The following is a 26,190-nucleotide window of genomic DNA, read 5'->3' on the forward strand; positions in this document are numbered from 1 at the left end:
CTTTGCAAACCTTAAAGCACTATGTAGATGACAGCGATGATGATAAATATCATCCAGACTTTGCCAAATACCATTAGTAGGACCCTAAGCAAGTTACTTACTGGCCCTGATTCTCAGTTTCTTTATCTACCTAAAAAGAGTATCAGAAAATATGATCTTGAAGTTCTTTGCCAGTTCTAAAGTTACAATCTCCCCATTCAATGCCACTTGTAACTTAATTGGGAAGTCCTATTGATCTCTAGTTCTTTGGCATTAATTTTTGCAGACTTCTGAAGATTTTTGAAATGAGATATGATGGAGTCTTATATATCGAAATATGGGGGCTCGCTATGTGGAGGATAGCAGACAAACAGTTATCAAATAAAAACAAATGCCATTGGTACCAATGGTGACTTCAAAATATCTAGTCTTTGAAGTATATATATTGTTGCCACCTCTCCTTGACCTTTACTGCTTTCTTTTAGGGCTCTAAAATTTTTCAGCTTTATTCTCTGTTCTTTTGATTTTTTCCATTCTGCCCACACATACACAAAATAAACTTCCCCTTGCTCTTCTGTTTGCCTTCCTTCTCAATTTTCCTTCTTCTTCTCCCTCCATTTATTCCTTTTCTTCCTCCTCATAAGCTAAGGAAAGACTCTAGAATAATTCTTCTAGTCATTTCTCCTTCCTTGCCCATCAGAACCAAAGGTGGATCAGTTGAGTTGAAGTTAATGAGTAGAAAGGGAAAAACTAGCTGAGAAGCAACGTCTAAACATCATTGACAGATTTCAGCTAATTTCTGCAGGCAGCCCTTAATGGCCATGAAATTCCATCACCAACCCAGAGCCTTGAGTTGATTCCAACACTGCAGAGACTTTCCTCTGCTAAATAAAGACATAAAACAAGTCTCAGGCATGCTTATTCCAATTAATCCCTAAAAGAGGGAAGAAACAAATTTGCAGGCATTCTAAATTATGGTGGAGAGCACAGTGTGTTGGACTTAGAAAATAATTAATCAATATTTATTGATTTTAGAACAAAGATACCTCTGTCATTCACTTGCTTTGGGTATGTGGAAGTTTAAGTAATAACATTATGAGATTCTTAATCCAACCATTCTGGAGGGCAATCTGGAGCTATGCCCCAAGAGCTATAAAACTGTGTAAACTCTTTGATCCAGTAATAGCACTACTAGGTCTGTATCCCAAAGAGATAAAAAGGTGGGGGGGGGGGGCTGTTTGTACAAAAATATTTAAAGCAGCTCTTTTGTGGTGGTAAAGAATTAGAAATTAATGGAATGTACCCCAATTGGAGGATGGCTGAACAAATTGTGGTATGTGATGGTGATGGAATGCTATTGTTCTATATGAAATGATGAGCAGGATGATTTCAGAACGAGCTGGAAAGATCTATGTGAACTGATGCAGGGCGAAATAAACAGAACCAGGAGAACATTGTTCACAGTAACAGCAATACTATGGGATGATCAACTGTGATAGACTTAGCTACTCTCAGCAATACAATGATCTAGGACAATTCTGAAGGGCTTATGACAAAGAATGCTACCAACTTCTAAGGAAAGAACTGATAGAGTCAGAATTCAGCTCAAAACATACTATTTTCACTTTAGTTTATTTGTGTTTTTATTTTGGGTATTTGGTTTTATATGAGTATTCTCATACAACAATGTCCAATATGGAAGTAAACTTTGCATGATAATACATGTAGAACCCAGATCAAACTGCTTACTATCTCTGAGAGATGGTAGGAAAGGGAGGGAAAGAGACAATTTGGATCTTACAATTCAGAAAATCTATGTTGAAGATTCTTATTTTGTATAATTGGGAAAATAAAGTATATATTAATTTTTAAAAATAAAATATGATGTTCTCTTGACTGGCAAGCCAGTGAAGGTTTTCATACAGATCCTTTAATTTAAGCAACACTTGGGCAGCTTTGCTTTTGTAAATAAATTATTCTTCCACTCCCAGCGAGCCAGGTGACCCCCCAAGTTGTGACTTTAGTTTGTTCTGTAAAATGCTGGGGTTTCATTCAGTAAGGGATTTCAAAGGCCCCTTTCCAGATCCCAAATTTGAACCAATTACAAAGCTAAAAGACACTAATGAAGATTAGTAGGTGCCGCTTTAGATACCTGGCAGGGATTTTTTTTTCCTTCTTCATATTCTGATTATTTCTCATGTCTGAGAAGCCCCACTTCAGTTGCCATATTATTCCCAACCTACTTTAGCAATTCCTGAGTTTAGTCCCCGTTTTCTCTCTTATTTGCTTTTTTTTTCTTTCTAGAAAAGGAAGTAGATAGAGATATAACCCCTTCAGAATTCTGACTTTGTGACTGGATTAGAACCTTGGGATGATCCAAAAGTCAAACTGGGAGACAAAAAAGAAAAAAGCAGGAAAGAATGTGTAAGAGCTTCAACAAATCTGTGCACAACTGGAAGGACAAGCAGAGTTTGAGAATATTTTATATCTAAAGGCCAAGCTAATTTTAGGTTCATTATCAACAGGGGCCCTTTAAGACTTCTAGTGACGTTTTGGTAAAGGGGAGCCATGCTTTTTGAACCAGAGACATTTGCAAAACAATCTTCTGAACATGGGCACAGGGGAAGTTTTTTGGCTAGTAGTCTAAATTGGACAGCTGGACTGCTCTTAGGGATTCTGGACTGTGCTCAGCTGCTAAGTGTGGTGTGGGAGGTGATTTAAATGGCTGACATTCTTCCTAATTACTTTCCTTTCATTTTTTTTGACTCAGTTATCTACAGCAGAGAGAAACATTTTGCCTTAGTATTACATTTTACATTTTTGTTATCCAGATGGGAGAATCACTTTTTTTTAATGTTGCTTTTTTTCTTTCTTTTTCTTAGGCAGCAGTTGACATTGAGGAAAGAAAGAATTGAATTTGTGGGTGAATGCAGTTTGTGAGCTGCACATTATTTCAAACTTTTGTGATTTTTGAAAGGTGTGAAATGCCCTATTTGGGGATCTGAGATTTACCTGAGATTTTCACTTGAGTTTGAACCCCAAAACACTAAAGCAGCTTTAGAAAATATTGGATGATCTCTCAATAGCTTATTAGAATAAGGTTTCTGTGCACCTGCAGGGCACACACACACCTCTACCTCTCACCTCATTGGTGGCCCCCTTTTTTTTCCAATGTTAAAGATGCCATCTTTATTTACAGGTTAATTAAAAATTGTTCAACTCAACTTAACTAGATAGAATACATTTGTTGCAAATATTACATCTCTTTCAGATGACCCCAATCTAAATATAAGGATATTAAATTATATAATAATTACTCTTTTGAAATAACATTCAACCTACAAGTGAATAGAAAACATCTTTAAGTTTCTAAGTCAGACACAAAAATCCCCAATGTGATAAAAGCACCACCACCAAGGAAATCCAATCAGGTCTTTTGACAACTATTCAGTTACTTCTACCACTAAGGAATTTTCATCTTTCTTAAATCTACCTTCATATGGTCCTATATTGTAGAAGTCAGTATTTAGTTAAAGTCTTAAGTCATTGAAGATGAGGAATTTTGAGAAAATGGTCCTGATAGAATGTGTATATATGTGAGAGTCATTATCTAGACCATTTCACAACACACACACACACACACACACACACACACACACACACACACACCCCTTCCAAATCATCCTTTTTTCTTGCCAGTCTGGTTTTGTCTTAGAAGTAAAAATATAATTGGCCTAACTGATATCTATCTATATATCCATCATCTATCTATCTCTCTATCCATTCATCCATCTATCCATCCATCTATGCATCCATCCATCTATCTATCTATCTATCTATCTATCCATCCATCCCTCTAAGCATCCATCTATCTATCTATCTATCCATGTACCCATCCATCTGTCTATCTGTCTATCTATCTCTCTATCTCTTTATCTCTCTATCCATTCATCCATCTTTCCATTCATCCACCTATCCATCCATCCATCTATACAACTATCTATCTATCTATCCATCTATCTCCATCTATCCATCCATCCATCCATCTAACTATCCATCATCTATCTATCTCTCTATCTATCCATCCATCCATCTATCTATCCATCCCTCTATGCATCCATCTATCTATCCATCTACCCATCCATCTGTCTGTCTGTCTATCTATCTATCTATCTATATCTATCTATCCTATCTTTATCTATCTCTCCATCTACATCTGTGGTGACTTGATTCTGTAAAAGACTCAATTTCTGTTTTGAAGAATTCCAAAGATCCCCCAATTGAGTCTAACCTAAGAATTCTACCCTTCCTCATTTGAACTAAGACTGCCCAGAAGATTTCAGTCCTATTTATGTGGATTTCTAAGATCAGGTTCCTGCTCTAATCCTTGTAAGTTGGGTAGCTCACAGTAAATCCTCTAAAGATTTCCAGGCCCATTTCTGGTCTAACTCTGTTCTGCAGAGCTGATCCAAGCACGGAACTCCTGTGGACTTCAAAGGTTGCAGGAGCTATTTATACTGAGCTCGTGCCAGATGATCCATTGCGGGGCCTTTTAGGAAAGCTTTTTGTTAGACCTCCTGGTTGAAGGTAAAATATTTTTTTCTGGAGGACCCCCAGAGGATAAGTGGAAATAAAGCAACACTACTTAAGTGCATTTGTAATTGTGGCTTTTGTAACTGCAGAGAGATAATTGAAGCGGTAGCAGCACACGTTGTAGGGCAATGAAGTTATGGCTCAGGGGTCCAAGCACTGTGGAATTTCCGGCATGGTAGATGGTTATAAATAGAATAGGCCGTGGTTTAGGTAAGCTTCTCCTTGGAAGCAAGAGGCAGCTCTATGTGACCTCTGGAAATTCTTTCCGCCTAGGATGCCATTACTGACTCTGCAAGGTGCTCAGCTCCACAAAGCCCCGGTCTCACCTCCGAGGATGAGGGAAGCGCTAATGGTTCCCTGCCGACATGGCCATGCTGTAGGGAGGACATAAGCAGGATGCCTAGTGCGCCTTCGGGCCTCAGAAATAAGGTCCCCTGGCCTCCATGGAGTGTACTGCTTGCTGTCTAACACGTGCGTTCTTTGGTTCTAGGGTACCGCATGAGATTAGGCTCCAGCACTGACAAAAAGGACTCTGGTCGCCTTCATGTGGACTTTGCTCAGGCCAGGGATGACTTTTATGAATGGGAATGCAAACAGAGAATGCTGGCCAGGGAAGAAAGACACAGACGTAAGCTGGAAGAAGACAGGCTTCGACCTCCCTCCCCTCCGGCAATAATGCATTACTCGGAACACGAAGCCACTCTCTTGGCTGAAAAGCTCAAAGGTATTGCCTGGCTCCTTCTTGCTTTTCTTCTCTTCTGTCATTATTCTTTACCAGTTGATGCCTCCCGGACAGGAGCCCTGTGCTGGCCAGCTCGTGTCTCTCTTCTCTCTGCTTTTGAATTCCATGCTGAGGAAGGAAGGCGGGGCATTATATTTCCAGCCTTTGCAAATTCCTTGGGTTTGCCTTCTTGATTAGCGATAAGTATTTTCCAAACACAGAGCAGACAGAAAGAGCGATGGCGTACAAAGCTGAGCCGCCCCCCTGCCATCACCACGCCGAGGGAAGCCTTACTCTTTCCCAGAGCTCTGACCCAGATTCTTCCTGAAAGTGCGCGCTCAATTGGGAGTTCAGTTTCGATGGGGAGGAAGCCAGGCCCCTGGAGCTAATGGCTCCCTTAGAATGTGGCCATTTTTTTTCCCTGTAAGCATCTCACTCAAGATACAGCCTACTCCAGTGGGTCTGGTCTCGGTGTTCCTGCAATGTTTAAAAATTCTTCCCCCTGAATCATGATTCAACAAGTGCTCGTGGTACTGACCACCACGCTGGATGCTGGGGGGGAGCATTAAAGAACTGTAAAACACAGCCCGCTCTCTGCCATCTCGGGTCCAGTAGGGCAGATAGAATGACTGTGGGAAACCATTAGAAACCAGTACGGGACTGGGGAGGACCCTGGGGTGCCAGCAGAAAGCCTACGAGGAGTCCGGAGAAGGGAGGACAATGACGCAAAGTTTCGCAGAGGAAAGCTTGAGCTGGACCAAGAAGGATGATGAGGATTTCAAAGGGGATGGGGTTGTGAAAGGAAAGGAACACCAGGAAGGATTCGTGTGGAGACAGAGGGAAGGAGCCTTAGACCTGGAGTCAGGGGATCAAGGCTCAGATCCATGCCCCGCTATTTACTCTGTGGCCTTGAGCAAGCTATGATATTGGGATGGCCTTTGGTGTCTGCCATCTATAAAATTAGGGATTTGGATAAAACAATCTCCAGTTTTCTTTCCTAGGCAGCCAGGTGGTTCAGTGGATAGAATACTAGGCCCAGAGTCAAGAAGGCCTGAGTTGAAATGTAGCCTTAGTCATTTCTGTTTGCCTCAGTTTCCTATTGGTAAAATGGGGCTAAAACAGCACCTACCTCTCAGAGTTGTTGTGAGTATTAAATCAAATGATATTTTACTTCGCACAGTAACTGGCGAACAGTTTTAGAATAGGTGCTCCATAAAATGCCTATTCCCTTCTCCACCTTATCTTCCAGCTGTGAATACAACGATCTTATAGTTTTCCCATTTTTTTGCTTTTCTAGCTTAGAAATCCACAGTGAGAAACTGACTTTCTCCAGACGGGGAGGGGTGAGGCAGAGCCCAATCTTGTATGTCAATCCATGAATCTTATAAGGAGAAAGCACAATGTGAAGCCAAAGCACTTCTTGACCAAAGAAAGCTTTCTTTAACCCTGGATGATGGTTCTCCATTATGTGAAAACCCGAGAAATTGAGAGCACTGGGATGATTTTCATCTGCCTCAGATAAATGATCAGTGATGCTCCGATGAGGAGATTTATTCACATGTGGACAACCTATGTGCATTATTGGAAATAATATTTTCTGGCTTCCTATCTATTCATTCAGATTCTCTTAAGAGGACCAGTGGATGGGAGATTTCCTTCAGAAGAAGAATCTGTAGATTACTTCTTAAACAGATTAGTTAACTTCCACCATCTTCTCTGTCTTTTTAAATTTTAATATATTTGGCAATAAGCCTGTGTTTTCAGATGTCTCCTGTTCTAGGCTGGTGAGCGTCACCAGAGACAGCTGAGAACAGTCACTGACACAACAGATTACCTTCAAAAGCAGGAGGTTTTGAGGGCTCCCCAGGACTCCCTTTTCTGGCCTCAGAGGACGTGGGTTCAAGTACCACTTTAGGTGCTTAATTACTCGTCCCCTTGCAGAAGTTACTTCACCTCCATAGACCTATTTCTTCATCTGTGAAAGGAGAGCTTTGAAGCCAAGACCTCCCGGGGTTCCCTGATTCTAAGGGAAGCCTTTCAGGAGACTGCAAACACAGACCTAGGATATCTTGGAGACAGTGTATAAAACCACCACTTCTCCATTAAGAGACACTACCATATGGAATGGAAGGAAGGAGATGGATGGAACCAATTCATCTCAGTCAGGAGTATTACAGTGAGCATTCATTAAAAAAAAAAAAAGAAGCAGTGACTCAGTATCCAACATCCTAAATTTACATCTCCTGACTCAGTCTGCACTCATCATCCACACAGCAGACTGTTTGTATTCATGCGTGTCCACACCCAGGAGTGACAGCTTGGAAAACCACTTCTCACAACTAGGTTCTTTTCGGCCTTGCTTAAAGTGGCTGAAAAAATAAGCGTCTTCTTTGCCATGACCTCTCTTGTTGAGGCGTTATTCCCAAGCTGAGTGCTTCTTCCCCTGCTGCCATTTTACAAAAACAGACCCCAACTTTCCAAGGGAGTTCTTGTTTTGTCTTTTTAGGGCATAGCAAATTGGGAAGCGAGTTTGGTAATACAATTTGCAAGGCTTGCCATTTCCAAGCTATATATATTTGTATAGATCAGTGTAATTTGCAGAACTCGGGAGCTGTACCATTGCCAAGTACGGTGTGATCCCTTGAGAAGAGAACAGATTGGAAGTTTAAATAGATGGAGGATACAGTAGACTGAACTAACTGGGGATACATCTTAGGCAAGAGCCAGGTAATATTGAGCCTGTCAATTTTAGCCCATGTGCCGAGCTTGGACTATAAAAAGCAGTTAATTGCTTAGGAAATTGGCTAGATCGCGGAGAGGAAACCCACCTACCTTTCCTTATAATGCTGCAGAACCAGTTGGTGGGAGCTCGGATAACTGCTTCCCCAAAGATGAATTTAGGGATATGGGACTATTTAATGTAGTCAAGATTCAAGGTGAAAAGAAGTCTAAATAGAATCTGTAGGGCACCTAATTGGATTTGGATCTTCCCCCCTGAAAAGAAGGAATATTTCGAACATAGTCAGGAAGGTTGGATCCCAGTCCGTGTCAGATAATAGGAGCATTTTTTGCCACTTTGATAGTAGATGTTTTTTCACACCCTACTTTTTTTTCACTTCCTATCTGCATCTTCTTGTTGTTTTCCATTGTGACCTTGTACCCCTGGCCATAAGTGCTGATCAGTAACAGATGTAAAAATGCAATTTTCCAGCTGTGACAGGTGTTAAGGAATTCTCAGCACTCGGTGATAGGGCTACCCAATCCAGGGGAGGCCTTGCTGACTAGGTCAAAAGCAAACACATTTAATTTGAACTTGATTAGGTGCATGTCTCAGAATTGCCTAGTCTTCTTTACATTGATACACATTTTTAAAAATTAATGGGAACCCAAATGATTAAATTGACAGTGTTTTAAAACTATTCCACTTAATGAAGACTGACTGCAAAATAACTGCTAACGGAACTAAAAGTTTACAACATGGCTTTGAGAAAGAGAGAAAGAGCTCAATAACAGCATAATTACACTTTATTGGAAACAGTGGTACCAGCCAGAGGAGATAATGAATTTCTGTGTGTCTAACACACAACGTCCACCCCTGGAGGAAGCTCCTCCTTGGAGTGTGGAAGGAAGGAAGAGATTGATTAGACAGTGAGGAAAGATTAAGGTACTAATTCATTGGGGATTTCTCTTAGTAAGAGCATTTATTCCCCCCACCCCCTCGCCTTTGGAAAGCTTCAACTAATCTTTCATTACTTAAAGTAGAGAGTTTCTTTCTGAAACCAATATAGTTCTAACAAATCATTAAATCCTAAGCCCGAGGTCTTAACTTTTCCTGGCAATGCCATTGGGATTACGTGATATGTTATCTAGACTTCAGGAGTCTGGATCTGAACCAAGTGTAATCCACAGAAAATTGCCCTAATTTACATCTCATATGACACAGTCTCATCTTTCCAAATTCAAGACCAGAGGAAAATGGTGCCCGTATTTTGTTGAGAGTACTGTCTGTATTTGTGTGAAAGCAAACACCCCAAAGGCTCAGGCCATTCCCCTGCCAGGAAAGAATGAAGATAGACAAGGTAATGATCCTCTTTTGAGAGTCAGTGCTTCAGGCTATGTTGACCTTCATAGAGAGCAGGCCATTTTGAATAAAATTCATTTGTCAGACCAGAAAGTCTAACTTAGGCACACCTCCATTTTCTTTTCTTTCCTAGATAGGAACCGCAGCATCTTAGAGTTAGAAGTGACCTCAAAGGTCATAAGATTATAGGATTTAGATTTAGGAAAGACCTTAGACTAGTCCAGACTCCTATTATACAAAGAAGCAAATTGAGTCAGAAAGGAGAATGACTTGCCCAAAGTCACACAGATAAAAAGTGATCCAGGACGTAAACTTAAAGCTTCAGATTCCAAATCATTGTTCTTTCTCCTACACCATATTGCCTTCCATACTAGATTATCAGTGAATCATTCAGTTAGCATTTACTAAGCATTTCCTATATGCCAAGCACTGGAAATGCAAATGCAAGCAGAAAAAAAATTAGTCCCTGATTCCAAAAAGCTTACTTCTAATACTGGAAGACAATACATCAATGGAAACTCTAAAAGGGAATGCCAGGGAAGTAGCCAGCTAGAGGCAGGTTCAGGAAGTAGAGAGTGAAACCTGACAAGGAAAGAGACATGACTGCCTTGGCTACCCCCTTTAAAGGGAAGTTCAGGGAGGAGACATCCATTTAGAGGAAGACTGCATGGAAAACATGAGCTTCCAATGTGCAAATTCCGGGGCTGGATCAAGACTTTAGAATGAAAAGCTGAAGCAGGCTAGAAATCCAGAGTGAACCCTCAAGAGGAGAGAGGTACTAAATGAAGTTTAATTATACAGGCATGCATATGCAACTATATGTTCTGATGTCAACCAGCAAGGTAGGATCCATCATAGGATCATAGACTTAAAGCTAAATGGGAGCTGAGAGGGCATATAGTCCAACTCCCTCATTTTTTAAATCAGTAATACATTAAGAACCTACTATATGCCAGGCACTGTGCTAAATCCTGGAGTTTGGCTTTTTTTAAGGCAAAATATAATGTCTGCCCTCAAGAAGATAATCCAGTGGGGGAGCCAACATGAAAACAAATACACACAAAAAGAAGCTACACACAGAAAGACTAGGAAATAATGAAGAGAAAAGACCCTGGATTAACAGAAGTTGAGGAAGACTTCCTAAAGAAGGTGGAATTGTAGTTGGGGCTTAAAGAAAGCCAAGTGGTTAGTAGTTGGAGCAGAGGAGGGAAGCATGGGGGACAACTAAAGAAAAGAACCCAGAGCCCAGGAGCTGAAGTTCAGAGGCAGCCAGTCCAAGGTCACATGGGTTGTAAGCACAGATTTGTGGTTTGAACCCCAAACCTTTGACTTTATATTTGTCACTGCCCTAAAGGTGCCCAGGATATAGCCAGTCCCACACCTGTCTGAGCTATCACCCATCTCCCATTTAATTGAGAAGCTCTGAAGTTGAGAGTTCAGCAGACTTAGACACTGGGTAAAAATTCCCAGAAGTGGTAGCAGCTGCTGTTCTTGCCATAACTGCTACCTGCCTAGTATACATAGCCAAGCCATAGGTAGGTGGCAGTGGTTCTAAAGCCATCCCTAACCCTGCTCCTAAATTCCAAGTTTACTCCTAAGCTAGAAGGAAAGGCAAAATGGATAGTGCTTAGGAGCATTTGTGTGTATTTGCAGGCTATTTTGAACGAGAAAATAATGTTATTAAAAATAGCTCAAATGCCAAGAGGTAGAACTTTCAGGTTGAGAAAGCTCTCTACTCACCTCTATTCCATGAGGTAGGTTAGGTAAGACTTATCTATATCACACAGATGAGGAAACCACCACCTCTGACGCTCAGGAAAATTCGTGATTTTCCCTGTTATTTAACCATTTAATGTCTAACATAAATGCTCAGATTTTATATCCACTGAATGCCTTTTCCAAATTGCCAAGTAGCAACCTTCCTTTTGTCCACCCTCTGCAGGACTTTGTGTAATGCCAAACAAAGCATTTTATCATCTGACTTTTTCTAAAAATAAGCAAACTCCTGGGCAGCCTTATTTTTAATGCTCAGTTCTGGTAGGAAAGGGCAGCATTCGAATCCTGTGTTAGACACTTAGAAATTGTAGGACCAAGAGTGTTGGAGAGCGCAAATTGTGACGTTTTCAGAGTTAGCATTAATACCTCAGAAATCAGCAATCTTCATATATTGATTTGTTGTTTTGTTGATTTCTAGACTTGAATAAGTGTTAATAATTCAGATTCAACCTCAAATTCTGCCTGTCTCTTTCCCTCTTCCCCCATATTTACATATTTACCAGCACAGACATAGTAATAGCATTTAGCTCAGTAGGGGTACAGTAGAGAGGCAACTAGGCGATAGGGTGGATAGAATTCCCAGCCTGGAGTTGGGAGCACCTGGGTTCAAGTTTGACCTCAGAGATTACTAGGACAGAAGGACAGAAGTCTAGGACAGACAGACAGACAGACAGACAAAGATAGAGAAAAGGAGAGAGGGAGGGAGGGAAGAAGGGAGATGAGGGGAGAAAGGGATAGAGGAGGGGAGAAAGTGACAGAGGGAGGGAGGGATGAAGCAAGCACTTTAACATTTCCCAAGTCCTTGATGTCCATTGTCTTTCAAGCTTCATAATCATTCTGTGACTCTAGGCAAGTCACTTAACATTCATCTGCCTCAGTTTCCTCAACTATAAAATGAGGATAATAATAGCATCTCCCTCCCAAGGTTGTTATAAGAATCAAATGAGATGTTTATAAAAAGCACTTAGCAGAATGCATGGCACATAATAGGTGCTTAATAAACTCTTATTCTTTCTGTGTCTCTGCCTCTCTGTCTTTCTCTGTCTCTGTCTGTCTCTTTTCCTCTTTCTCTCCCCCTCTTCCTCCCTTTCTCCCTCTCCTGCTCCTCCCTCCACCCCCATCTTCTCCATCTCCCACATGATGAAGTCATTTTCACAGAATCACTAGTATTAGGCTAATATTTAGTCACCTAATATTAGTCATGAGGTCTCTAGTTTGATGAAGACTTGGTCCTCATCTAGTTTCACCTAAACCCCAGAAGAATCTATAAAATTACAAATTATAATACATTATACTATAACATTATTGATTATGGTAGAACTTATCATAATATTATATAATCAGCATTATAAATTATAATATAGCCCACTTATAACATTCCTGACAAGTGGTCATATACACTATGCTTGACCTCTTCTCTTTTTGGCACTTCTGTTTATCTATTTATATAATTTATTTATTTAGTTCCATTTATCTATTTTTATAGTCATCTTTTTATTTTTTGATGATTTGTTAATTTACCCATCCATGACCACCCAAACTTAGTTTGAATCCTGTTGGTTCAGATAGAGTTTTGGAATGAAGTATTACTAATTACTCTTGAATGAAAATTTTGGGGAAAGGAGAAGAAAGATTACCTGAATCAAGGCAAAGAAATCAAAAACTTTTTTTTAAAGGCAAATAAAATAGAATTGGTGAATGAAAGAAAATTATTTTAATTTTTTTTAAACCCTTACCTTCTGTCTTGGAGTCAATACTATGTATTGGCTCCAAGGCAGAAGAGTGGTAAGGGCTAGGCAATGGGGGTCCAGTGACTTGCCCAGGATCACACAGAAATTATTTTAATTTCCTCAGACAAGAATGCATTTACATGGAATGGTTCCAGGGAGCTGTAGGCTCCTTTTTGTAGATGGAAATTAAGGGAAGTTTACAGAAGGAAGAGGCTTAGAGCCAGAAGGGCTTGGAGATCATGTTGTCCAACCCAATTATTTCACTGATAAGGAAGCTGAGGCCCAAATAGGGAAAACAACTAGCTGAAGATCAAATATCTGCGGGGGGGGGAAGCATTTTTGACTGAAATTGAGGATTAAAAATGAGATTTTCTGACTTTTTAAGTCTAGTTCTCTTTTCCCTATATCAATCAGGTTGTATTGATAAGAGAACTAGCAACTGAGAATAAATCCATGCCTTCATATGTTACCTTGATCCCATTTATCTCCATTGGCTACAAGTTACCCACATGACAATATTCTGTGTTTTCCCATTTTATCTGTTGTTCTCATTCTTCTCAGGCTACAGCTGACATTTTGCCTTGCATCTCTCTATGCTTATCACATAATTTTGTGAATGTTTTTTCCCATCATTTGCCCCAGTGGACTGTAAGCTTCATAAGGGCAGGGATTATGTCTTATCTATCTCATGTTTCTCCTGTTTAACAAATGAACAAAAACTGTAAAAACTCTTGACTTTATTTGTCAATTTCCAATTAATCAGACTAAGTTGAATAAACTTTGCTGATTAAGTGAATGTCTTAAATTCCTAGTTTTACTCAGGATCATCATAACAGAGGATGCAAAGAAATGACGTCACCCATAGGGATGCATATAACAGAAACCAAAACTGCATTAACAGAAAGTATGTGCTCGCAATGAAGCTTCATCTCATCAAGTTCAGACTTAAGAGTCATAGAATCTTTTAACTGAAGGAGATTTGAGACATCAGCTAATTCAGCTTCTTACCCAATGAATGATTCTTCTCTATAACATGTGTACCAGATATTGCTGGAGTGCTTCCAGGAATAAGAACTGAGTATTTTGAAAGACAACAAATTATAAGAAGAATATTTTAGTATCATATAGCACAGTACAATGTAATGTAGCATAACAAAAGATTTACATAATATGATATAGTGTAGTATTTAACATAAGGCATAATATAGCATAGTATAATATATTGTTTTTCAGTCATTTCCAACTCTCTGACCCCATGGACTATAGTATACGAATACTGTCCATGGGGTTTTCTTGGCCAAGATACTGGAGTAGTTTGCCATATACTTCTCCAGTAGATTAAGGTAAACAGGTTAAGTGACTTGCCCAGGGTCATATACCTAGTAAATAAATTTCGGAGGATGAATTTGAACTTAGATCTTCTTGAGTCCAGGCCCATTGCTCTCTACACCAAGCCACTTAACTCTTTCTAGTATATTAAAATATAATAGCATAACATGATATAATATAATATAATATGATATGATATGATATAGCATAATATAATATAACATAATATAGAGTATAACACAATATAATAAAATATAATATATGTAACAAGTAGTCATTTAAAAGGCAACTAATTATAATAATTGGCTATATAATATATAGCATCATATACTATACATACTATAATGGTATAATATATTTAATATGATTATATATAATACATAATTTATTATAATGTAATACAACATAATAGAACAAAATGATATAACAACATATTTTGACATAATACATAATAGATGTTTGAAAGGCAACCGATTATAAAAATCAGTGAGATGCTAATTAGTAATAACTAATTTTATTTGATATATTATTAGTTTTAAGGAAGCTAACGTCTGCCTTCTAGTAGCTAACTCATCTTGGTTCTAGTTCTCCCCTCTAAAACTACTAGGAATGAGTCCAATCATTCTTACATATAAAAACTCTTCAACTGTGTAAAGAAGTTTTTGTGATACCCTGAAGACTTCTGTTTTCTAAACTAAATACATCCATTTCTTTCAGTGGTTCCTTTTATGTTATAGATTCAAATGTCCATACTATCTTGGTTACACAACTCAGGATGCAATCATTTCATTGATGGATCCATGACTTCCATGCGTCTATGATTTCATTGATGGAGTTTTCCCTCTATTGGTTCAGATCACAATCATATCTTGTCATTCTTTGCTATTTTTCTACCATAGTCCACATTCATATCATCTCTAGGGCACCTCTCCAACATGCCAAAGGTTCTATTTTACTTTTAGAAAGTGCCAATGGAGCCCTAGAACCAATCTCGTGTGACATGACCAGCCCACATCATTTTATGATCTTATGCATAAGCTGTTCCTTGTTGCTTTAATGCTAATGTTACCTTCAGCATGAGTTTTCTCTTGGCATGCGCTCTTAGCCTTCCCCCAATCACACTGCCCAACTTTGCCCTTCTAAGTGCCATTTTAGTTTTCCATATAGTTCAGCATTTACTGAAGTATTTCATCCCAGGAGTCTTTCTGTTAGTAATAATGAGAGAAATCTAGAAAATTTTGTTCCAGGTTTATGCCTGTTTGTGTTCTTTCAATACATTGTATTTCTTGGAAAGCTCTTGAGATGATATGGCTCATTTGGTTCTCACTCCAGGTTTCCTTTAGATTTATTTTTATTTCCATTGCTTTTACTGTTTTATAAGGTGATGTTGCTATTGATAATGATAGTGTAATTTTCCAGCATCCTTCTTAATAGTTTACCATTTATTTGGTATTGCTCTTGTCTCTTATATCTCCCCCTTGACAAAGAGATAATCATTTGTTAGCTGAAATGGTTTCTGGGTCTTTTTTGTGGTGACTGCTTTACACTGAATAAACCTTTAGAGGAAATGGTGATAATAAAGGTCAATAGCTTTGTCTGTTTGGTTGTTTTCCATTTCCCACTTATTGTTATCAGTGACATATTTGACTAGGTGAAGTTGAAGATGTTTCCATTTTTTATAATGCCCTCTTATCTTTAGCCTTTTCTCTAAAATGATGTTTATGTTTACCTTAAGAAAAAACAATTGATGTACTAGGTACATACAAACATGACTTCCAAATCAGTAATAAGAATTTATTAGCTATTAAGATATAATCTATTTTGTTTGTGTATGTCTGGGTTACCTAACAATTTTTAGCTCTCACTTGGAAAAACTATTCGTGGGATTAGTCTACTAACAATTGGCATCTTTGGCCTTATTTTCTTGTGTGTCTTAATCTTCTTTTGCTTTTAAGTCATTGAGTAAGTATTGAAATGTATTCTATCAAGTGCTCCACAATTTCTCTACCTTTTCATCCCCTGGAACAGGTGTTGATATATAAGATGCAGCTATTTTTATGCTAATCTTTTTGCTTCCTGCAAATATCCAAGTGTTTCATGAAATTGTGCTTTGTTGCTTTAGGCCACATGATGAAACCAATTCCACCAATTTTTTTGTCTTTTCAAGTAGAAAACCTGTGAGCAATCCTTTCCTTTAGCCACAACGTTCTTCTGTCTATATACCTCTTAAAAATAATGAACTGTAGATTTCCCATAATGCTCCAAATATCTATCAAGTTCAATCTAATAGTGCCATTATCTTCTTTTTCTTTCATTAGATGTTATTCTTCCTTATTAAAACTAGGACGCAATAATTTTGCCTATCACATCACACAAAATAGCAAAGTTAGAAGGAAAATCCAAGATCATCTTGTCCCTTCTATACCTGAACAATCATTTTCTCTCCATTATACCTAACAAGCCTTTGCCTGAAGACCTCATGTGAAGAATATGCTTCCTCCTAAGGAATCTCATTCTACCTTGTATATAATCTCTAATTGTTAGGGAAAAAAAAGTTTTCTCTTAATCAGTTCTAAATCTTCTTCTCTATAATTTCATGCAATTACTTACAGTTTTGCCCTCTGGATTCAAGAAGAACTAGTTTAATTCTTTTTTTTTTTTAACATTTGAGTATAGTACTCATATTTCCCATAAGTATACTATTCTCCAAACTAAATACTCAGTTCCTTAATCTAGTCTTCAAATGGCATGAAGCAGTGTTTTTCTTTCCCATTTGCTTTCCTTTGCTGTTTATCAATAGTCTTGTGAAAAATATGATGCTTACAACTAGACAAACTATTCCAGATGTAATCTGACCAGAGCAAAGTGTAGTAGGACTTTCCTTTCCATATTTCTGAATACCACCTTTCTTGTCTAGAATGAGATTGATTGCATTGGCTTTCTTGACTGCCATATCTCACTCTCAACTCACATTGAATACGTAGTCCACTAAATAACAACAATTGCTATTATTATGGTTGATAGTTTTATAGCTCTCTTTAAAAAGCACTTTATATAGATTATTTCCTTTGAACCATATAACCATCCTCGGAGGTGTGGTACAACCGTTTCATTATTCTCATTTTATAGACAAGGAAACTAAGGTCCAGGGAAGTTATGTGACGTTCTCATATTTTCACAACTAGTATCAGAGGCAGGACTCTGTCAGGTCCTCCTGACTCCAGATCCATCCTTGCATCAACTATGCCTTTCTGCCTTATAGAACCCAGAGATCTTTTATAGGTGAGTTGCCATCCAGCTGTACCTCCCTAGGTTTACAGAGTTGATTGCTGAATCCAAATTTGGATCTTTATATTTATACCTATTTTAGTTCTACTGGATTTGACCAAGTGCTCTAACTCTCAAGACTGTTTACAAATCAAGATCTTGTTAGCCATTAAGATAGATATCCTTCTGACTTTGTGGTATCTCCAGATTTCATTAATATATACATTTTTATTGAATTATAGGTAAAATTATGAAATCATGCACAGCCCAACAGATACTTCATTAGAGACCCTTGTTTCTCCTAAGATGACACTGAGCCCTTTAATGATTATACTTTGGGTCCAGCTAATCAACTAATTCCAAATCTACACAGTGTAGCTCATACCCCTTCATTTTTTTCTATAAGAATAGCATACTATAGAATATATTATTATAATAATTATATTTATCTGTTACATCATTATTTAAAATTACATTATCTTATTTATTTAAATATCTAATGATAATATAAATAATTAAAATTTTTCTAATAATCTTCTACCAGCTTAATACCACAGACTATAATAATAATAACAACAGGACTGGAAGCAGACCTGTGGGAATAGTCATCTGTAAGGAGATGTCCACTTTTTACTCTAGTTCCCATAGTTGGGCTCCATAGTTTGGCTGCCATTCCTAATGGAAAGTGTTGAGTATGGGTAGAGAAGTCTTGTATTCTTTTGCCCTTTTTATTTGTACCTTTTCATCTCTTATCTAACTCAAAAATATATTTTAAAATATCAATTAATTGAAATTATTGAAATAACACAGATTTATTAAATGCCTCCCGTGTTCTGAACGCTGTGCCAAGTGCTAGAGGAGTTAGAAGCACTAGGCAAACTATTTTTCTTGACCTCATGGTAGTTAGTCTAGTAAGCTACCAAAACCAATAACTAGGTCACATAATGATCACTGTTTCAAAGAGTTAAAAAAATAAAGACTCAGGTGAAGTTAGAGAAGGAAAATTTTTATAAACAAGATTCATAAAAGACTTTGGAGAGAAAGTAACCTTGAAGTTTTTTAGGACATATAAGAGATCATTAAGAGCAGGATGAAATGGGACAATGAGGTGGCCCAGGGAATTGAGAGCCAGGTCTGAAGATGGGAGGTCCTGGGTTCAAATCTGTTCTCAGACACCTCCTAGCTATGTGACCCTGAATAAGTCATTTAACCCATTGTCTAACTCTTACCACTTTTCTGCCTTGGACCCAGTATGTAGTATTGCTTCTAAGATGGAAGGCAAGGGTTTAAAAAAAATGAGCCGGAAGAAAGAATGTTCTAGATATTAGCATTACTAATTATTATTATTAATTTTATTATTTGGTATTATTATTAGTAAAGGCAGGTGACAAAATGTGTTTTGTTATCAAAATGTACCTCATTTTGGCTAGAGATCTAAAAGACTTGCAAAGTGGGGGAAAATAACAGAACAAATTCCACAGTGTTTGGTGGAGGAGGAGAATCCTAACCTTATTCCTTGGCCAGAATTTTCTTCCTCCTCCGTTATTGCTGTAGCAATAAGTAATACTATGATTGGAGTGAGAAAACGAATTACCTTTCATTTCTCCTGAGAGGGTGGTCAGAAACGTCAAGTCAGAATCTCGTCTGTTTTCAGAATGTAAAGTTCTTGGTTTTTTTCTTTATTACATGAAAAGAAGCATATGGAGGACAGAGTCATGGAAGCTGCCTAACTACATTAGATTTCTATGGCAAAAAAGAGAAATTTGTCTTTAATATGAAAAAAGATAGCTGATAGGTGGCACAGTGGAGAGAGTGCTGGGCCTGGAGTCAGGAAGTTCAAATCCAGCCTCTGACATTTACTAGCAATGTGACCCTAGACAATCTTCTTAATCCTGTTTGCCTCAGTTTCCTTAGCTGTAAAATGAGCTAGAGAAGGAAATGGCAAGCCACTCCAGTATCTTTGGCAAGAAAATCCAAAATACAACCACAAAGAGTTGGAGGTGACTGAAAAACAACTGAACAATAATAATAAAGGAAGATAACAAAGTAAATCTCAACAGTTGGGCTAAAAGTCCTTCCCTAGAAAACTAAAAACAAGTATAATAAATTAGATGGAAAAAGATCCAAATGACCAGAAATAAAAGAGCATTTGGGGCTAGTTAGTGTGTCGGATTCATTTTGTTCCTCAAAAGTTTAAGCTGTGGCCATTCAAAAATGAATTTTAGGGATGACTATCTTAGCAGATGACTCCTTTGAAGAACGATGATTATTTTGCTGGCCATACTGCTATGTCCATATGTGGAGCATATCAACAACTCCTTCAAAGACCTGAAAAGGGAGAAGAAGGGAGGAAAAAAAAGAACAAGCTCACAAGAATTAATATAATTTAACTATAACTGTCTCAAATTTTACTCATTCAGTTTTATTTAGCTATCTCTATTAACCACAGAATATATACATAAAGGAATTAATTACAATAAAAATAAAGATATAGAGGAGAATGCCTGATGAGAAATTAGTAGATTTAAATTTATTCTGGGAAATCTATTTTCAAGTTATCTTTTTGCACTGATGGAAGATGTTTATGTCAGCTCAGAGTGCTCACTGTTTTAATTATGTCAAAATGCCTCCTTTTCCCTCACTTTTGAAATTAGTTCTTACAACTAACCACTTCTGACTGTTTCAGAAAGAAAAATACCTTGGTTCAACTATGTGATTGATTCAAGAAGACATCTGAAATTCTCTAGCCCCTGATCACCTGCTGGTTGTCAGCAGTGGGCTGCTAGTATTTAAATACTTTTGATGTAACTTAAAACCCAGTGGGCCACAGAGACAATCTGGAGTTTAAAACAGTTGTTGCATTGTCATCCTAAGTATAGACTCTATTTAAAACGTCTGGGCCAGGAAGCCAAATGCTCAACAGACACTTAATGAGCATTTATTATGTACACAGCACTGAAAAAGTAAGTGGCAGGTACTCATCCTCAAGGAGTGCAGTGGGGAAGAAAGGCATGGAACAATGGCGAGACTTGATGGCATGCACTCCAGTGAGAAGAATGGTGGCAAGCGTTTCTTAAGCATGTTATGGTTTGCAAAGTGCTTTACATAGATTCTCATTTGGTTCCTACAATAACTAACTCTTTTGTTATTTTCCCCCCATTTTGTAAATAAGGAAACTGAAGTTGAGAGAAATTAAGTGACTTGCCCAGGGTTACACCATATCTCAGTTGGGATTCAAACTTAGATCTTCCTGTTTCTCAGTTCAACACATTTTTCCGCTACACCAAAGGTTTTATGTATCTGTGTGGTGGATCACTCTAGCTTATAGACTTTTGAGAATAATGTTTTTATGTGTATAAAATATGTAAGGCCATAAAGGAAACTGATTATTTTGAAACACAGTCATTGTCTTTCTCTATAAAGAAAACTGTTTTGAAATAATTATTATTCTAAGTTTGTAGAGGTCACCAATTTACTAAAAATGATGATGGTGGTGATAACATTTATGTCATCTTCTATGTTCCAGGCACTTTACCAATATTTCATTTGATCCTCAAAACATTCCTGGGAAGTAGGTGCTATTATTAGCCCTGTTTCACAGTTGAGGAAACTGAAACAGAGGTTAAATGACTTGATCAGGGTTAAATAGCTAATAAGATCTGAGACTAGATTTGAACTTAGGTCTTCCAACTCCTACCTTAGGGCTGTATCCATTGTAGCACCTCACTGCCTCTTTCTAGATGGAGCAACGTCTGAGACTTGAGATAGGCAGATGAGGAAGATTGGATACAGGTAAAATCAGGCAGAAAGTGAGCAGGATTATATTAGTGTTGTATGTTTCTGGGGCTGAGACGATGAACCCAGTGGGAATGGACGATCCATATTGGTAAATAGTGAAAGATAACATTTCATGGGGGTAGCCTATATGCATTCTCTGATGTTCTGCCCTATGCCCTTTGCTTTTCTTTCTCAGGGATTGGAGATCTTATTTATATCTGTAGCTTCAACTGTCACCTCTAAGTCATCTCCATTTCTTTCTCTGAGTCTTAACTCTCATCTGAGTTTCAGCCTCACATTTCCATTTTCCTGTTTGATATTTCCATCTATGTATCATGTCAATCATCACAGACTTAATATGTATAAAACAAACTTATCATTTTGCTCTCTAAACTAATTTCTTTTTTCAAGTTTTTTAACAATAGAATTTATTTCCAGGTATCTCAGTTATTTCCTCACCTTCCTACACCATAGAAGGCATCATCTAGTAAATAGATGTGTATATATAGATTATGTCTTTCATGTTTACATTTTTCAATTCTTTCTCTGGAGTTGAGTATTTACCAGTTATTCTTCAAATATTAAATCTGTAGCTCTTTATAATGTTCTCTTGGTTCGACTCGTTTCTCTCTTCAATATCTCATGTAGTTTTCTCCAAGGTTTTAAAAAATTACTCTGCTTGTCACTTCTTATGATGCAGTAGTATTCCATTACAATTGCATACCATGATTTGTTTAGCCATTCTCCAATCAATGAATATCCCCTTGATTTCCAGTTCTTTGCTACCACAAAGAGGGTTCCTTAGGAAATAGACTTAGCAAGATATTGCTGAGTCTAAAGGTATGCACCATTTTGTAACTCTCTGGGTATTATTCCAAATTGCTCACCATAGTGGTTGTATCAGCTCACATTTCCACAATAGTGTATTAGTGTCACCACTTTTGTACATTCCCTCCAATATTTGTCATTTTTCCTTTTTTTAATGTTAGCAAATCTGATGGGTGTGAGATGATATCTTGGAATTGTTTTGGTTCAAATTTTCCTAATAAGTACTAATTTAGAGTATTTTTTCATATATATCTATATATGACTTTGATTCTTCTTCTGAAAACTGTTCATATCTTTTGCTCATATTTCAATTAGGGGAATAGCTCTTATTCCCATAATTTGACAAAGTTCTTTATATATTTTAGATCTGAGACCTTTATCTGAGAGACAGTCAATTCATTTCTAAATCTCTTAAGTTAATATGATAATATAATTTAAATTAATACAATTCCCATAATTCTTTGTTGAAACTTGGGATTCATGTTTGAAGACTCTTTTGTCCTTTAAAAGATAGCATAACATTGTGAATAAAACACTGGATTTGGGTTCAGAAGGACTTGGGTTCAAATTCTAACCCAGACATTTTATAGTTGTGTGATCCTTGGCAAGCCATATAACCCTTCTGTTCCTAAATTTTCTCATTAGAAAAATAAGAATAGGAAGTACATTCATTGAATTCTAAGGTCTCTTCCAGTTCTAAACTAACAATTATAAGAGATTCTTCCTCTCTCGTATCAATAATTTTCCATTCATCCAATGGATCTTTCCTTTATACTAGGAGTTCCTAACATAGGGTCCACAAATTTCAGGGAATCCATAAAATTGGATGAGAAAAAGCAAATGTTTATTTTCATTAATATCTGCCTGGATTTTACCATTTCTTACAATTATTAATGAAGGCAACAAACCACTGGGCTTCATAAGAACCAACAAAAATGTCCATGACACAAAAAAAGGCTAATAACACCTACTTTACAATGTCTCTAATTTCCATTCCTTCTTTTCCTTTCTCATTTTCACTCCCAAGGCTAAGACTTTATTTCTTCATGCATAGGCCATTGCAGTGGATTCCCAATTATTCAATCTCTTCATTCTCTTTCTCAGGCTATCAGTACTGATAGATAAATTCCTAAAACTTATCGTTTTCATCATTACCCTCCTCTATAAAGACTTACACAAAATATTCAGAGTTCACCAGTGACTCCACATTGACTCTAGGGTAAAGTCCAAGCAACATAATTTGAAAAAGTCCTCTACAATTTGATGGCAAACCTCTCAGCCCAGACTTATCAAATCTTCATTATATCTAAATCAATCTATTCACTATCTCACTGCACACATACATTTTCCTTCTAGTGTGCCTTCTCTTATGCCTTTCCCTTCTGCCTTTTGAGAAGAGATGCTGTAACAGAAATGATGTTTAAAGAAGATTTATCTAGAAATAATGTTCTTGATGGATTTGAGGAGATAGTTACTGGAGTCAAGGAGGCCAGCTGTGAGGTTGTTCTAGTAATCTTGGCATAATGTAATGAGGGCAAGGACTAAATTACATCAAGTGTAATTCATCAAGAAAAAAAATGACCCCTAGTACTTTTTGAGAACTTAGTACAAGAAAGGATTTCTGCTTAGAATTTTTAAAGAGCTCTCATGACCAGGTTGTACCCTAGCATGTTCAGAAAATGTATTTGGAAATTTTATGAGTGCATCTTTGATGTGCTTCTTATGAGCAATATTAGTTTCTCTCTAAATGAAAATCTTTAATAAGGCTACAGCACTGATTCTATTTAAATTAGTTTATATTATTCTCTGCTTCCTCAATTATCTTTCTACCAAATAAAAAATTAAATTTACAATTGGGTATTGAAATTGGCCTTTCCTGATCTGCTCATGTAACCATCCAGAAAGTTACTTGGTTTTTTTCCTTAATTAATATAAATTAAAACTACCCCCCTATGTCCCAACAAATGTTAACTGATGTTACCCGCCATGACTTAACTAATGCAAGTCCAATGCAATTTGAATGGCAGTATATCACTCGAGGTTCCATTTGCCAGTTAAATGTTCTTTCTAACAGTAAAATAGCATATTTGTGAATCCTATGAGAGCAAGGAAGAGACAAAATAACCATATGCATTTGAAAGAGATGAGCAATAGTATTTTCATGTGTTGTAGGGTCTATAACAAAATGCTAATGATTTTCTTTATATTATGAAAGAGGGGAGAGTTATAGCCAAGGAAAAAAAGACAAGCACTTAGAGGTAAACATTTTTAAAGGATTTCTTATAAACTTTTGGTTTATCTCTGCTATCTGTTCAGAGGTCCATTCTCCTAGCATCTATTGGCAGGGGGAGAAGTACATTGTGTGAGGGAGGCAGAATTTATTCTGACTGTAACTGTTGCAGTGGACCTTTCACCAACATAATGCTAAATTATGATTCTCTCCATGGGCTGAACATAATGTTAAGTTATATGATGGATTTTTCCTTATAAGAGCTGCTTTGGTTCATGGAATGAGCTAAGAAACCACTAGCTCTGAGTTCACTGAAGGTCGAACTTAAACTGAATTTCTAAAGTTAACCAAGTTACGTGAGCTGCCAACTGATACTACTTTACCTGATCCAGTGGTATAAGACTTTGAGAAAAATTCTCTGGTTCATTTCCAGAGTCCGAGATGGGCCATTCTAGGCTCTCTGTTGGTGAATGCAGGACGTTTAAAAAGTCCCAGTTTCTTGGGTTCATATCCACACACTAGTTAGATTTTCAAAGAGGAAACCTCTGTTCTATAACCAGGTCACACCCATAAAAATCAATCCTCCTTAGTAGAAGAAAACTCAAATCACATATTCTGTGACTGTGCCTCAGTCATGTCACCTAACTTTGAATGCAAAACAGTAAGCATGATGTAATACTTTTCTTAGGAAACTTTCTGTTGTGTCAAAACAAAGTAGTCCATTCTATATTGGATATATCTTCTAAGCCAAATCAGCATTACATGCAGAATGAAAACTCTGGTACTACAGTTATATCTAAATATAGGTTATAGATAAGTATATCTTTTAAAATAATTTAGCATCTTTTGAATAACAAATATTTCTTTTATTAATCTGTCCCTCACAAAATCTCCTCTTAATTGATCAAATTTTTTAAAATCCTGAAAAGCAAATCCTTCAATACATAGCCACATAATCTGATAAAACAAAATTCTACATTAGTTGTGTGTAAAAAATGTGTATCTCTTTCTCTATTTTGGATTCATCACTCCTCTAGCCAGAGGTGGGTAGCACAATTTTTCTTTGTTCTTTTAGACTTATGGTTTATCTTTTGTTCAATTGATCAGAATTGTAAAGTCCTTCAAAGTTGTTTTTCTGTATAATTTTATCATAGTATAAATTGTTCTAATTTGACTTAATTCATTTTTCATCAATGCATAAAAGTCTTCCTTATTTCCTCTGAAATTGTCTATTTCATCATTTCTTATGGTATAATAATCTTCCATTGCTTTCATCTACTACACTGAGTCTAGTTATTCCCCTATTGGAGGTTACTCCATTTTGGATTTTCATGAAAAAGCTGCTATAAATATTTTTGAACACGTAAGTTCTTATAAAAATTTCTTGGATGCCTTTTGAGGTTATAGGGTGAGTAGTAGTATAGTTGGGTCAAAGAGCATGGACTGTTTGGTAACTTTCTAGACATAGTTACAAATTATTTTCCAGCATGGCTAGAACAATTTATGGCTCCATCAGTAGTGTACTACTATACTTATTTTCTCTCAATATTGGTCATTTTCCTCTTTTATTATCTTTAACAGTCTGATAGATTTGTAATGGAACTTCGGGTTACTTAATTTGCTTAGTGATATAGAATATTTTTTCATGATTGTTGATAAATTGGTCTTCTTCCTTTGAAAATTCCTCAATTCCTTGGGCAATTTATTTATTGAGGAATGACTCTTCATTTCATACATTTGACTCAGTTTGCTATATATCTCCAGTATGAGAACTTTATCAAAGACTTGTTATGAAGATTTTATCTAATTCTCTTCAAAATTTTATTATTAGATTTGTTAATGAAAAATTTTTATATTTAAAAAATTGTTCATTTCATCT

General features: G+C 37.1%; 1 protein-coding gene across 7 annotated transcripts in view; it reads left to right on the forward strand.

Annotated features, from left to right (window-relative positions):
- ENOX1 (ecto-NOX disulfide-thiol exchanger 1) overlaps positions 1 to 26,190 on the forward strand; it is a 577,820-nt gene that overhangs the window by 375,628 nt on the left and 176,002 nt on the right. For all 7 annotated transcript variants that reach the window (XM_056807991.1, XM_056807990.1, XM_056807986.1 and 4 more), the window contains one exon: positions 5,063 to 5,296. In XM_056807991.1, coding sequence (XP_056663969.1) covers positions 5,063 to 5,296 — 234 coding nt within the window. The remainder of the gene's footprint in view (positions 1 to 5,062; positions 5,297 to 26,190) is intronic.

The sequence above is a fragment of the Monodelphis domestica genome, chromosome 8, assembly GCF_027887165.1.
Source record: "Monodelphis domestica isolate mMonDom1 chromosome 8, mMonDom1.pri, whole genome shotgun sequence".
Classification (NCBI taxonomy): domain Eukaryota; kingdom Metazoa; phylum Chordata; class Mammalia; order Didelphimorphia; family Didelphidae; genus Monodelphis; species Monodelphis domestica.